Genomic DNA, 12,078 nt, shown 5'->3' with positions numbered 1-12,078 from the left:
TTAAAGACACAGTGAATTTAACAAATAAAAAGGGCCATACAATATTTTTAAGCACAAACAACCATCCCGGTCCATCTCTAGCAAGGTGGAAGGATTTTGCAGGTGCCGCAAGAGGAACCTGTTGATTTATCGATAACACCACCTTAGAAAAACTCACCACAGCTGCATGTGTTTATCGACTCGCCAATTTAACCAAATGTTTCTCAATTAATTGCTTTATCACAAGATGTACAGTATCGGTTTCAATTAAAAGAGTCATGTGAGAACTTTAAGTTGCCGCTAAATAAATAATAACACCAACTATCTATCGGAGTTCCGCGTAAATAGTGGCATACTGGCAGATTGAGTGTAAATAAAAACAGCCAGCTGTTTTTTGTTTACAAGCTTCGTTGTCCGTTGTTGTTGGGGGCTGTTTTCAGCGCGTAACCAGCTGATGACCACAAAAACTTCAAAGGTCACCTTGAGCTTAATAGAATCGAAGCAATTGCCCGAGAATTTCGGCTGCTAACGTAAAGTTCAATTTCGCAGCTTCATCACAGCCCAATAAGTACGAAAAATCATTCAAATAAACGGGTTATAAATATAAAGTAAACAAATATTTTGCATACCCATGAAAATAAACCATTTTCCCGAGCGTGAATGTGAATGAAAAGGGGGCAGATAAGTTTTTATGAGATACGAAGAAAAACCACAGATTACTCTCACATGGGGCACATTTGTTGTGTTCTAAATTCGGGACTCCTAAAAAAATCAACTATAAATAAGTATTCTAAGGCCACCTACCGGCAACCAAGTGCAATTCATTGACCTACATATGCGAGGATGTGGATGTGTGTGTGTCTGTCTGTGAACTTGATGTGTGCAAAAAGTATTTTAATTCCCTGACCTGCTAGTGAAAATTCAATGTTGATAAGGTCGGCTAATCGTGAAAATCCATAACTCACGTAGGCGCCACATGTCAGTAAGAATGCAACTGAAAAATCATGAGCTTAGGTGATATATTGCCCCATAATATAATAAAACCCCCCCTGGCCAACGCCCCTGTGTGAGCGAATGTGTTTTTGTGTGAACGATTACCGCGATTATAAAGTACATATTCGTTTAATGCTCCATTTGAGATTGCGGCGTTCGTAAAATTCCTGGCATTCCGTAGACCATCGATCGAGTTTGCAGCAGGTGCGGCCATGCTGAACGAGGGATTCCACTGGCTCTGGAGGAGCCTGCTCCAGGTCCTGATGCGCTATCAGCTCTTCCGATGGCTCTACGGCCTTATAGCGATTGTTGATAACGAACCGCTACCGTTACAAATGGAAAGCGAAGAGGAAGCACGAAGAACGAAGAAGCATCTGGAGAATGTGAAAACCGTATCCCCCGGAAAATCAGAATCAGTCGCGATTAGAACCGTTCCAAGTGCAAATGCAAATGCAATGGGCAATGCAGGCAGTGCCGAGATCGTATCAAATCAAATCATCCGCCGCCGTGAGGTATTATAATCGCCCAGTGATCGGAGTCCCAGTGTTGTGTCCCATGTTCCATAACTATATGTTCTCGCCTTCCAATCCGGGTGTGTCTGTTGCGTGTGTGTGAGTGTGCCGGCCATGAATATAAAACATGCCCTCCGTCCGGCGATGCTGCAGTCTGTTCCGCACCGGGTTACCCAGCTAGTTACAGCCACTAAAAGCACCGACTAAGCGGGCAATCCTCGAAAATTCTACTCGGACTGTGGTGGTGTTTTAACAAGATGCCTTTGGCTGTGCGTTTTCCGATCGCGAACTACCCAAATACATAGTATACCATGGTGGAACTTCTATAACTCGAACTAATAAACCGTATATTCTCTACTGGAAATTAAAATATCCCTAAAAAAGTTTAATAACAGGATAAATTATCTAAAAGCCAGTTGGAAAACCTTACTTAACATCAAGTTTCTTGTTAAAAAAAGTTGAAATACAATCGATCCATACATAATCCCTTTTTTTGCTGTGCTAAATACTTCTAAATATAGAAATATAATATAGGTGTAATTGTGATCCTAATCTCTATTGGCGCTACAAATAGTTCGACTTTCAGAAACATACAGTTAGAGAAGTTCGACTGTACATTCCATGCATAATACCCATGTTCATGTGTAAAAAATATTAGTGACGATTATTAGATTGTGTAATGTAATCTCACGGTTATCTCCCTGGATTTCCTTAGATGAGCACCATGGGCAAGGAGACGGAGTCCCACAGCATACCCATCAGCGAGGGACAGAATGCGGAACATGTTCTGTACCGCCTGAAGAGGGGTTCCAAGCTAAGTGTCCACCCGGATGCCTCACTGCTGGGCAGGAAGATCGTTCTGTACACCAACTATCCCGCTGAGGGACAAAAGTTCGTGAGAACGGAGTACCGGGTTCTGGGATGGCAGCTCAGCAGTGGCAAGCAGGTTACGTCCGTGATGCATCCGGAAGCCCATGTAGTGGACACGGACATCCGCAGTCTGGTGGAGTTGAACATGTCCGGCACCTATCACTTCTACTTCCGGTATCTGGAAAGGTGAGCTTAAACTTATTTCCTGTATTGATTTTTAAATCTAACCATATAAAATCTATGTAATCCTATAAAAAAGTGATCTCTTCAATATATCGCTTATGATTATTACCTTGGTTATTATACACACATACAAGATCAAAAACGGGCTTTAGATTTGTTTTGTCATACATTACCAACATTTCAAACCCATATGTTAGCTTATAATCTCAAGATAGTCGTTAATAGATGTACTATTTCAGACCCGACACTGGCAGCTCCGGAGCAGATGGCGCTCTGTATGTCCAAGTGGAGCCCACTCTGCATGTGGGACCGCCGGGCGCCCAAAAGACCATTCCCCTGGACTCGGTGCGCTGCCAAACGGTGCTGACCAAGCTCCTGGGACCGCTGGACACCTGGGAGGCCAAGCTGCGCGTGGCCAAGGAGGCCGGCTACAATGTGATCCACTTCACGCCCATCCAGGAACTGGGTGGCTCCCGCTCCTGCTATTCGCTGCGTGACCAACTCAAGGTCAACTCCCACTTTGCGACCCAAAAGGGAGGCAAGGTCAGCTTCGAGGACGTGGAGAAGGTCATCAAGAAGTGCCGCCAGGAATGGGGGGTAAGAAATTGTACATGACTGTGCGCAGGACTGTTATCGTAGTCTTCTACTCATCCCAAACCATTGCACTCTATCAGGTGGCTTCCATCTGCGACATCGTGCTCAATCACACTGCCAACGAGTCCGAGTGGCTGCTGCAACATCCGGATGCCACCTATTCGTGCGCCACCTGTCCCTACCTGCGACCCGCCTTCCTGCTGGACGCCGCCTTCGCCCAGTGCGGAGCGGACATAGCCGAGGGCAGCCTGGAGCACGTGGGCGTGCCCCAGGTCATCGAGCAGGAGTGCCATTTGGAAGCGTTAAAGTACCAGTTGCACACCTCCTACCTGTCCAAGGTCAATATACACGAGCTGTATCAGTGCGATGTGATGAAGTACGTCAATGAGTTCATGACCCAGGTGCGAACTCGCGAGCCACCAAGGAACGTGGCCAACGAGTATCGCTTCCAGGAGATCCAACTGATACAGGACCCGGAATATCGACGCTTGGCCAGCACCATCAATTTCGAGCTGGCGCTGGAGATCTTTAATGCTTTCCATGGCGACTGCTTCGATGAGGAGGCCCGGTTCCGCAAGTGCGCCGAAACCCTGCGCCGCCATCTGGATTCCCTCAACGAACGCGTGCGCGCCGAGATCCAAGGTTACGTCAACTATGCCATCGACAATGTTTTGGCCGGAGTGCGCTACGAGCGAGTCCAGGGCGACGGGCCCAAAGTGAAGGAGATCTCCGAGAAGCATTCGGTCTTTATGCTCTACTTCACGCACACGGGCACCCAGGGAAAATCGCTCACTGAAATCGAGGCGGATATGTACGGCAAGGGCGGAGAGTTCTTCATGGCCCACAACGGCTGGGTGATGGGTTCCAGTGATCCGCTGCGGGACTTCGCCGAGGAGCAGCCGGGACGCGCCAATGTCTACCTCAAACGCGAGCTCATCTCTTGGGGAGATAGTGTGAAGTTGCGCTTCGGCAGGCGACCGGAGGATAGCCCCTACCTGTGGAAGCACATGACCGAGTACGTGCAGACCACGGCGCGCATCTTCGATGGAGTGCGCCTGGACAACTGCCACTCCACGCCGTTGCACGTAGCCGAATTCCTGCTTGATGCAGCTCGCAAAATCAACCCGGAGCTCTATGTGGTGGCCGAATTGTTCACCAACTCGGATGGCACCGATAATGTCTTCGTGAACCGATTGGGTATCACCTCCTTGATCCGTGAAGCCCTTTCGGCTTGGGATTCCCACGAGCAGGGACGTCTGGTCTACCGGTATGGAGGAGTGCCTGTGGGTGGCTTTTTTGCGAACTCATCGCGACACGAGGCCACCAGTGTGGCCCATGCCCTGTTCCTGGATCTCACCCACGACAATCCGTCTCCGGTCGAGAAGCGTTCCGTTTACGATCTGTTACCCTCGGCAGCACTGGTCTCCATGGCCTGCTGTGCCACCGGAAGTAACCGTGGCTACGACGAACTGGTTCCCCATCATGTAAGTTATGTTCATTTGGTTAAGTTATAGTCCGAAAGTAACTCTTTTTATTTTACCAGATTCATGTCGTGGATGAGGAACGGAGTTACCAAGAATGGGGCAAAGGAGTTGACTCCAAATCCGGAATTATGGGTGCCAAGAGGGCATTGAACCTGCTGCACGGACAACTTGCGGAGGAGGGCTTTAGCCAGGTGTATGTAGACCAGATGGATCCCAACGTGGTGGCCGTTACCCGCCACTCGCCGAGCACTCACCAGTCGGTCATTCTGGTGGCTCACACGGCCTTCGGATATCCCTCGCCGAATGCCGGACCCACCGGAATCCGTCCACTGCGTTTCGAGGGCGTGCTGGACGAGATCATCTTGGAGGCCAGTTTGACCATGCAGAGCGACAAGCCTTTCGATCGTCCTGCTCCGTTCAAGAAGGATCCCAATGTGATCAACGGCTTCACCCAGTTCCAGTTGAGCCTGCAGGAGCATATACCGCTGGCGAAGTCAACTGTGTTCCAGACCCAGGCCTATGTGGATGGCAACAACACGCAGCTAAACTTTACCAATTTACGACCCGGTACTGTGGTGGCCATAAGGGTGTCCATGCATCCGGGTCCGCGTGCCAGCTTCGATAAGCTCCAGAAGATCTCGAATGCCCTGCGCGTGGGCTCGGGCGAGGAGTGGTCCAAGCTGCAGGAGATTGTCTCCAAATTGGATCTGGTGGCCCTGAGTGGAGCCCTCTTCACCTGTGATGAGGAGGAACGGGATCTTGGCAAAGGTGGCAACGCCTACGACATACCCAACTTTGGAAGGATTGTTTACTGCGGCCTGCAGGGATTTGTTTCCCTGCTGACGGAGATTTCACCCAAAAATGACTTGGGTCATCCGCTTTGTAACAATCTGCGCGATGGTAACTGGATGATGGGTGGGTATTTATAAAATAGGATATTGTAAATAGTTACTAATCAGAAAAATCATTCCCAGATTACATTGCCGATCGCTTGACCAGCTTTGAAGACTTGAAGCCCCTCTCCACGTGGTTTAAAGCCACCTTTGAGCCCCTGAAGAATATTCCGCGCTACCTCATACCCTGCTACTTTGATGCCATAGTCAGTGGGGTTTACAATGTGCTAATCAACCAGGTCAACGAATTAATGCCTGAGTAAGTTATAAAGCACAATGGAGTTAATATAATAAATTCATAATAATTCTTGATTTTCCATAGTTTCATCAAGAATGGTCACAGTTTTACCCAATCCCTGGCCCTGTCCACGCTGCAGTTCCTCTCCGTTTGCAGGTCGGCCAATCTGCCAGGATTTAGTCCTGCCATTGCTCCACCCAAACCACCGAAACAATGTGTGACCCTCTCCGCTGGTTTGCCGCATTTCTCAACGGGTGAGTTCAAAATCTCTTTTGATTATAAAAGAATATAGGATAGCCCCTTGGGTAATACCAAGGATATCTATAAGTCAGAAATCTCCAGTGGAATATTAATAAATACTTTTTATCCGCAGGTTACATGCGCTGCTGGGGTCGTGACACCTTCATCGCTCTGCGTGGCTCCATGTTCCTCACTGGCCGCTACAACGAAGCCCGCTTCATCATTATTGGATTTGGAGAGACCCTTCGACACGGTCTGATCCCAAATCTATTGGACAGTGGCAGCAAGCCCAGATTCAACTGCCGTGATGCCGTCTGGTGGTGGATGTACTGCATCAAACAGTATGTGGAGGATGCCCCCAAGGGTGCCGAGATCCTGAGGGACAAGGTGTCGCGCATCTTCCCGTACGACGATGCCGAGGCTCATGCTCCGGGAGCCTTTGACCAGCTGCTGTTCGACGTGATGCAGGAGGCATTGCAAGTGCATTTCCAGGGATTGCACTATAGGGAGCGCAATGCAGGCTACGAAATCGATGCGCACATGGTGGACCAGGGCTTTAACAACCACATTGGCGTTCACCCGGAGACTGGCTTTGTGTTCGGTGGCAACAACTTTAACTGCGGTACCTGGATGGACAAGATGGGCTCCTCGCAGAAGGCAGGCAACAAGGGACGACCCAGCACTCCACGCGATGGATCCGCCGTGGAACTCATTGGCTTACAGTATGCCGTACTGCGGTTCATGCAGGGTCTGGCCGAGAAGGAGGCCATTCCGTACACTGGCGTGGAGCGGAAGGGACCGTCGGGCGAGGTGACCAAGTGGAGCTACAAGGAGTGGGCAGATCGCATCAAGGACAACTTCGACAAGTTCTTCTTTGTGTCCGAGTCGGAAACCTGCTCGGTAGCCAACAAGAAGCTGATCTACAAGGACAGCTATGGAGCTACCCAGAGCTGGACGGACTACCAGCTGCGATGCAACTTCCCCATCACCCTCACTGTAGCCCCCGAGCTGTGCAATCCCCAGAATGCCTGGCGTGCACTGGAGCGGGCCAGGAAGTTCTTGCTGGGACCGCTTGGCATGAAGACCCTGGATCCCGAGGACTGGAACTACAGAGCCAACTATGACAACTCAAACGACTCCACCGATTGCACAGTGGCCGATGGCGCCAACTACCATCAGGGGCCGGAGTGGGTGTGGCCCATTGGTTTCTACCTGAGGGCGCGCCTGATCTTCGCCAAAAAGTGTGGCCACCTGGACGAGACCATCGCTGAAACGTGGGCCATACTGCGGGCTCATCTAAGAGAGCTGCAGACATCCCACTGGCGCGGATTGCCCGAGTTGACCAACGATAATGGCTCCTACTGCGGAGACTCCTGCCGCACGCAGGCTTGGAGTGTCGCCGCCATTCTTGAGGTACTCTACGACCTGCACTCCTTGGGAGCTGATGTGGCCTAAACCACCTAAAATACTCATACTCAGACCTGTTAGTTGCTACCAAAAACTGTTATTAGTGTTACATTTGATAATTGTACGGATACAAAATGGAATGAGATTCGATGCCAGATGTCCCTCAAAAATTTTGCTATTTCCTATTCTATTAAAGTTGCAATTGTTTTCAAGCGATGGAGGTTTTTTTCTAAGAGAAGTAGCTATCCCGGCACACACGCATGCAGGAGCACTGGGGAGGATCGATGGAGCCAACGTTCTTTCGAGGAATGTCCCTTCCCACAAATTTCAACGGTGTGGTGACCACGGGAACCTTGGGTACCTTCTTCGGGGAAACCACGTCCTGGGAAATTGGCTTGGCAGGCGGCATAGGCAATTGCTTTTCACTCCTTACTTTTGACTTATCGTCCTCTATTTTGAGCTTAAAAACTAGAATAGTCTCGGTGAACTATAAGTGTCTGGTAACTACTCACTTTGCCACATTTCCTCAAGGCTAATATGGCTGCCTCGCATGTTAAATCATATGCTTTCTGCAGAACAATTTTCTGGACTACATCAAGAACTAGGGACATTTTGATGGGCTTACAAAAAATCTGGGCTATTGTTAAACACGAAATTTTGTTAGGAACTGAACGAGAAATTTGACACAATATTCACAAGTAATATGAACTGTATATATTTGTATGTATATACTTCTAGTCTACAATCTCTTATAAACTAAATAAATACGTGTAAAGTCTATGTACATAAAGCTTTGCATAACTTGTAGACTATCCACATTACGTAAGCAGCGGGGCTTGGGTTCCATTTACACTCGCTTGGTAGGATTCGTTTTCAGTGGTTATCTCGGCATCGTCATCTTTGATGGACTTGAGATCGCGTCCTATACTCTCCATGTTCAAGCTTAAGGCAGCTGCGGCCAAATTGTTATTCACTTCATCGAGCTTGGGCTGACGGAGGCAGTTCTCCTCGTTGGAAGCCTCACGTTTAACCCTAGCCGGTGGTTGCTCTGTCGAATCTTTTGAAGTTCGAAGGTTGAGCAGCTCCCTGCGGATGGCCTCCACGTTGTCTTCGAGGTTGGGCTTCTTAACTGCCGAGTCATTTATCGCCTTTGGCTGCGTTGCATTTACCATTAGTGCCAGTGGGATAGGTAATCGTTTGATCAAAGCAGCTGTGTCTACGCTCGAGTTCCTCAGTAGCTCTCCGGTTTTGTAGGAGAGAGGTTCGAAAACGCCAGCATGGGCTTCCTTCTCATCGCGCAAATGAGTATTTTCCGTGAGTATGTCCATTAAGGATGCCTTGGGCTTGCGCACCTCCTTGTCCTGAGCAACAGGTGACTCCTTGAGCACATCTTCCGATTTCTTTAACTCTTCAGCAACTTTACCGACGGCCTCTAGAGGCACTTTCTTGTCTAACTCCAAAGGTTCCTGGCCGAGTGGATTGTTTTTCGCCAGCTCTTCGTTCAACTCGCCCACGGTTTTGGCCAGCAGCTTCTTGGTCTCTTTAAGCTCTTTCTGCGTCTTCAGCAGCTCATCCGCACTAGCCTTACTCTCCTTTTGCTCCTCGGCGGCAACTTCCTCTTCTTTCTTGATGGCCGCTCCATCAATTGTATTGCTTGCTACTTGACTTGATCCTTCCTTCGGACTATCCGGTTGTGCTGCAACAACAGCAGGTGGATTCTCCTTGGGCTTATCCGCGGTCAGGTTAACATCGACTGGTTTGGCTTCTGGTGGGTTTACGGCTATGGCCGCTTCTGGTAGTTTTTTAAGATCACTTTCAGCATTAATACTTTCTAAGGGAACTACATGAACTTCATCGATGGGCAGTGGAGGCAGCGGTGGGTTGTCCGAGGAAGCGGTTTGCTCTACCTTTGACTTGTCAGGTATCTTTTCTTCCACAGTTTCCTTAATTAACTCTGGATTTTGGACTTCCAGCTTTTTCAGTAATAGATTTTTATCATTGTCAATTGGATCTTGGGCCAAATGTTTGGGCAGCTCGCCGACGACAGCGGGAACTTGACCTTCGGGATACAGGGGAGTAACTACCGGAACCATATCGAACTCCGGGCCCGAGCTCTTCTCATCAATAGCATTCAGGTTGGCATAGGTTCCTAGGATCATCAAAAGGAATCCACTTACAAATACAAACTGGGCCAGCGTACGCTCCATCGATTCCTTTTTGATGATTTTTCGAAAACTGGAGGCGGGAAACATAATGCAAATGGCCACGCCAATAGTGGAGCCCACTAATCCAATGACCAGCTCCACTGAAGGAATAACCAATGCCACGCATAGCGAGAAGACAACAATGAAGATGGTGATAAGCCGGAAGCGTTGCTCGGGAATGTAACTACTACTCTCCGAGTGACCCTATCAATAAAGATACATTAATTTCTACTGTGTTACATTTAACGTACGGAATTACCTTTCTGTACAGCAGTGAATAGAGACTGGCCCTGCAGGGAAAGATAACCAAGGGAAAGCTGAAAGCAATCGACAGCACAAAACCTATTTTGATGATATCACTGCCAAAGGAGGTCGATAAATTCACCAGAATGTTGCCTAAAAACGCAGAGCCAAATATGTAGTTCATGAAGTGCGTCAAAAAGCTGGTTGGCCTTACCCGAAAAGGTGTGCGTACAGAAAGCCACATATCCGAAAAAGCCAACGGATATGTAAACAAAGGTACAGATCCAAGTGGCATTGCGCACGATGCCGTTTAGCTTGTCGAGACTCTGGTTGTTTATGCTCTCGAATACCTCAAACAGTTGCCTGTGGATTGATAAAATATTAAATGGTACCGAATAGGGAAAGCTGGAATGCACACATTTGGCAGGAGAGCGCCATGCTGAAGATGGGCAGGCACTGGAGCACGCCCGCTGGCTCCCAGTAGAGCACCTTATCCGTCCAGTCGTTGGCAGTGATGTGGGGCTTGGCCTCCAGCACGATCTTTAGAATGAGGCAGACGTAGAAGCCAATGGAGGCGGTGCACACGGCTGACAAACTGTCCACGTTCCGGAGCATCCCGAGTGGCACTATGCAGACCACCGTGACCACTATCATGACCTGGAAGATTAGGGATAGGTTATTTATCTGTTCTTGGCTGGAAACTCGTATATCTTACCAAACTCCGCAAATGCAGGTGATCCGTCACGTTTAGAGTGAAAATCTTGGCGATTATCTGCGGCCCCAGATCGCCCACGACCACGAAGTACGTGATGCACGTTCCGATCAGGTAGCCAATGATGCACAGCTCCACCAGCAACTTGCCGGACAGGCCAAAGGCATGGAGACCCAACATCTCGAAGCTTTTTCTACGTGTCAGCAGCGAGGTTTTGATAAGATAGTGGCAGCAAACGCGGGTTATTCCGTTGCTCAGCACTAGGAGAACGATGGACAGCAGGATGCCGCACTTCTGGAAGCAGAAGGGCATGGCAAGGATGCCGACGCCAATGATGCTGTTGGCCAGCGTCATTACATGGGCGGAGTGGGCCAACATCTTGCCGGGAGTTCACCGCGCTTTCACTGGACTCTGGTTCGCTTTGGTTTCGCTTTCCGTTTAGGTTCCTCGTGGGCGTCTGGCCGCGTATGCAAAAACGATAGCGAGACAAAGAGCAGGGTCGTACTGATTGCCGCCCACCTGTCAATATCTGATAGCACTGCGATACGGCGGAATCTACGTACTTGTTACTCCGAAACTTGGGGCTATTGACGACTGCACTTGTGTAAGCAAAATTGTAAACAAAATAGTCCGGCGACGGCGACGACGACGGCGGCGGTGGAAGATACGTTGGCGCTTACATTGAGTGGGCAGAAGTGTATGTGGTTCAGCAAACATTTGTTCCAATTACGTGTGCGTTCGGTGCGCTGGCAGCGTGCTTGCGCATTTTTACGGCCGCAAGAAAGTTTTAAAGCGAATTGTTTGTGTCGTCATCATTGTTTTGCCAGTGTGCCCAGTTTGCGGAAGTTGTATTTAGCCAGGCGGAAGGGGGATTCCTGTCGATGAGACAGGAGCGGATTGGGGGATTTGCAGGCCGACCACGGAATAATAATTAAAACGTAATTTGTTTAGAAGGCCAGTACGATGTAAATGGTATAAGTTCTATTGATTTAGAAAGATTATATTATAAATGATAAAATTATTTGAACAAAGTTATCAAGGATTGCCATGAATTTACATTAAAAGCAATTATAGCATTTTAAATGCTCATTAAGAGCATTCTTAAGTACATACATGAATAAATAGTATCGGAGGTGCCACAGAAATTGCTTGCATCCACTCCCTTTGATACTTCTTAAAAAAAAAAAATACTCCCGAAATGTCAAATAATCTGCCTATATTTTTTCCAAGCCAACATCGCAAAATTTACTTTATTATCTTGTTCAAAATTTTTTTTATTTTAGCAAGAAAATATCACAAAGGAATGGATTTCCAAAAGAACGAGTAACCCAAAAATATAATATCGAAAAGCAAAGTATTCTTTCTGGTAAGTTGAAACTTGAAGTTTAAGTATTCCTAAAGTAAAGATAATAGCAGTAGCATTAAGAGTATTTCCTTATATCATGATACAATTTGTTCTAGATTATTAAATTAACATTAATTTTAGGCAAGTATGTATAAAAATCCATTTTGGTTTCTAGAGTATC

The 12,078-nt window shown here is 48.0% G+C and overlaps 3 protein-coding genes across 6 annotated transcripts; 1 reads left to right on the top strand and 2 right to left on the bottom strand.

Moving 5' to 3' along the window:
- Positions 1-405: 405 nt before the first annotated feature.
- Positions 406-7,602, top strand: LOC119552003 (glycogen debranching enzyme). 3 transcript variants are annotated; one of them, XM_037861730.1, is made up of 8 exons: positions 406-547; positions 2,200-2,540; positions 2,777-3,134; positions 3,212-4,615; positions 4,675-5,530; positions 5,590-5,767; positions 5,831-6,000; positions 6,120-7,602. In XM_037861730.1, the coding sequence occupies exons 2-8, from the start codon at positions 2,200-2,202 to the stop codon at positions 7,439-7,441; spliced, it is 4,629 nt and encodes a 1,542-aa protein (XP_037717658.1). In that variant the 5' UTR covers positions 406-547; the 3' UTR covers positions 7,442-7,602. The 3 variants fall into 3 exon arrangements, with proteins under 3 accessions (XP_037717658.1, XP_037717655.1, XP_037717657.1); XM_037861727.1 differs by lacking the exon at positions 406-547 and adding an exon at positions 1,185-1,484; XM_037861729.1 differs by lacking the exon at positions 406-547 and adding an exon at positions 1,610-1,753 and having other exon boundaries at positions 6,120-7,441.
- LOC119552005 lies at positions 7,469-8,109 on the bottom strand. Its single transcript, XM_037861733.1, has 2 exons — positions 7,906-8,109; positions 7,469-7,853 (listed from the first exon to the last, which is right to left on the bottom strand). The coding sequence occupies exons 1-2, from the start codon at positions 8,002-8,004 to the stop codon at positions 7,623-7,625; spliced, it is 330 nt and encodes a 109-aa protein (XP_037717661.1). The 5' UTR covers positions 8,005-8,109; the 3' UTR covers positions 7,469-7,622.
- On the bottom strand, positions 8,093-11,368 carry LOC119552004 (putative sodium-coupled neutral amino acid transporter 10). Of its 2 annotated transcripts, XM_037861732.1 has the most exons (6): positions 11,116-11,368; positions 10,556-11,056; positions 10,259-10,497; positions 10,055-10,203; positions 9,857-9,993; positions 8,093-9,801 (listed from the first exon to the last, which is right to left on the bottom strand). In XM_037861732.1, exons 2-6 carry the CDS (start codon positions 10,928-10,930, stop codon positions 8,212-8,214), a joined length of 2,490 nt encoding a protein of 829 aa, XP_037717660.1. In that variant the 5' UTR covers positions 10,931-11,056; positions 11,116-11,368; the 3' UTR covers positions 8,093-8,211. The 2 variants fall into 2 exon arrangements, with proteins under 2 accessions (XP_037717660.1, XP_037717659.1); XM_037861731.1 differs by having other exon boundaries at positions 10,556-11,368.
- Positions 11,369-12,078: the final 710 nt, after the last annotated feature.

The sequence above is a fragment of the Drosophila subpulchrella genome, chromosome 2R (genome assembly GCF_014743375.2).
Source record: "Drosophila subpulchrella strain 33 F10 #4 breed RU33 chromosome 2R, RU_Dsub_v1.1 Primary Assembly, whole genome shotgun sequence".
NCBI classification, from domain to species: Eukaryota; Metazoa; Arthropoda; class Insecta; order Diptera; family Drosophilidae; genus Drosophila; species Drosophila subpulchrella.
Note: the sequence above shows the minus strand (reverse complement) of the source record. Positions and strands in the feature narration are given on the sequence as shown.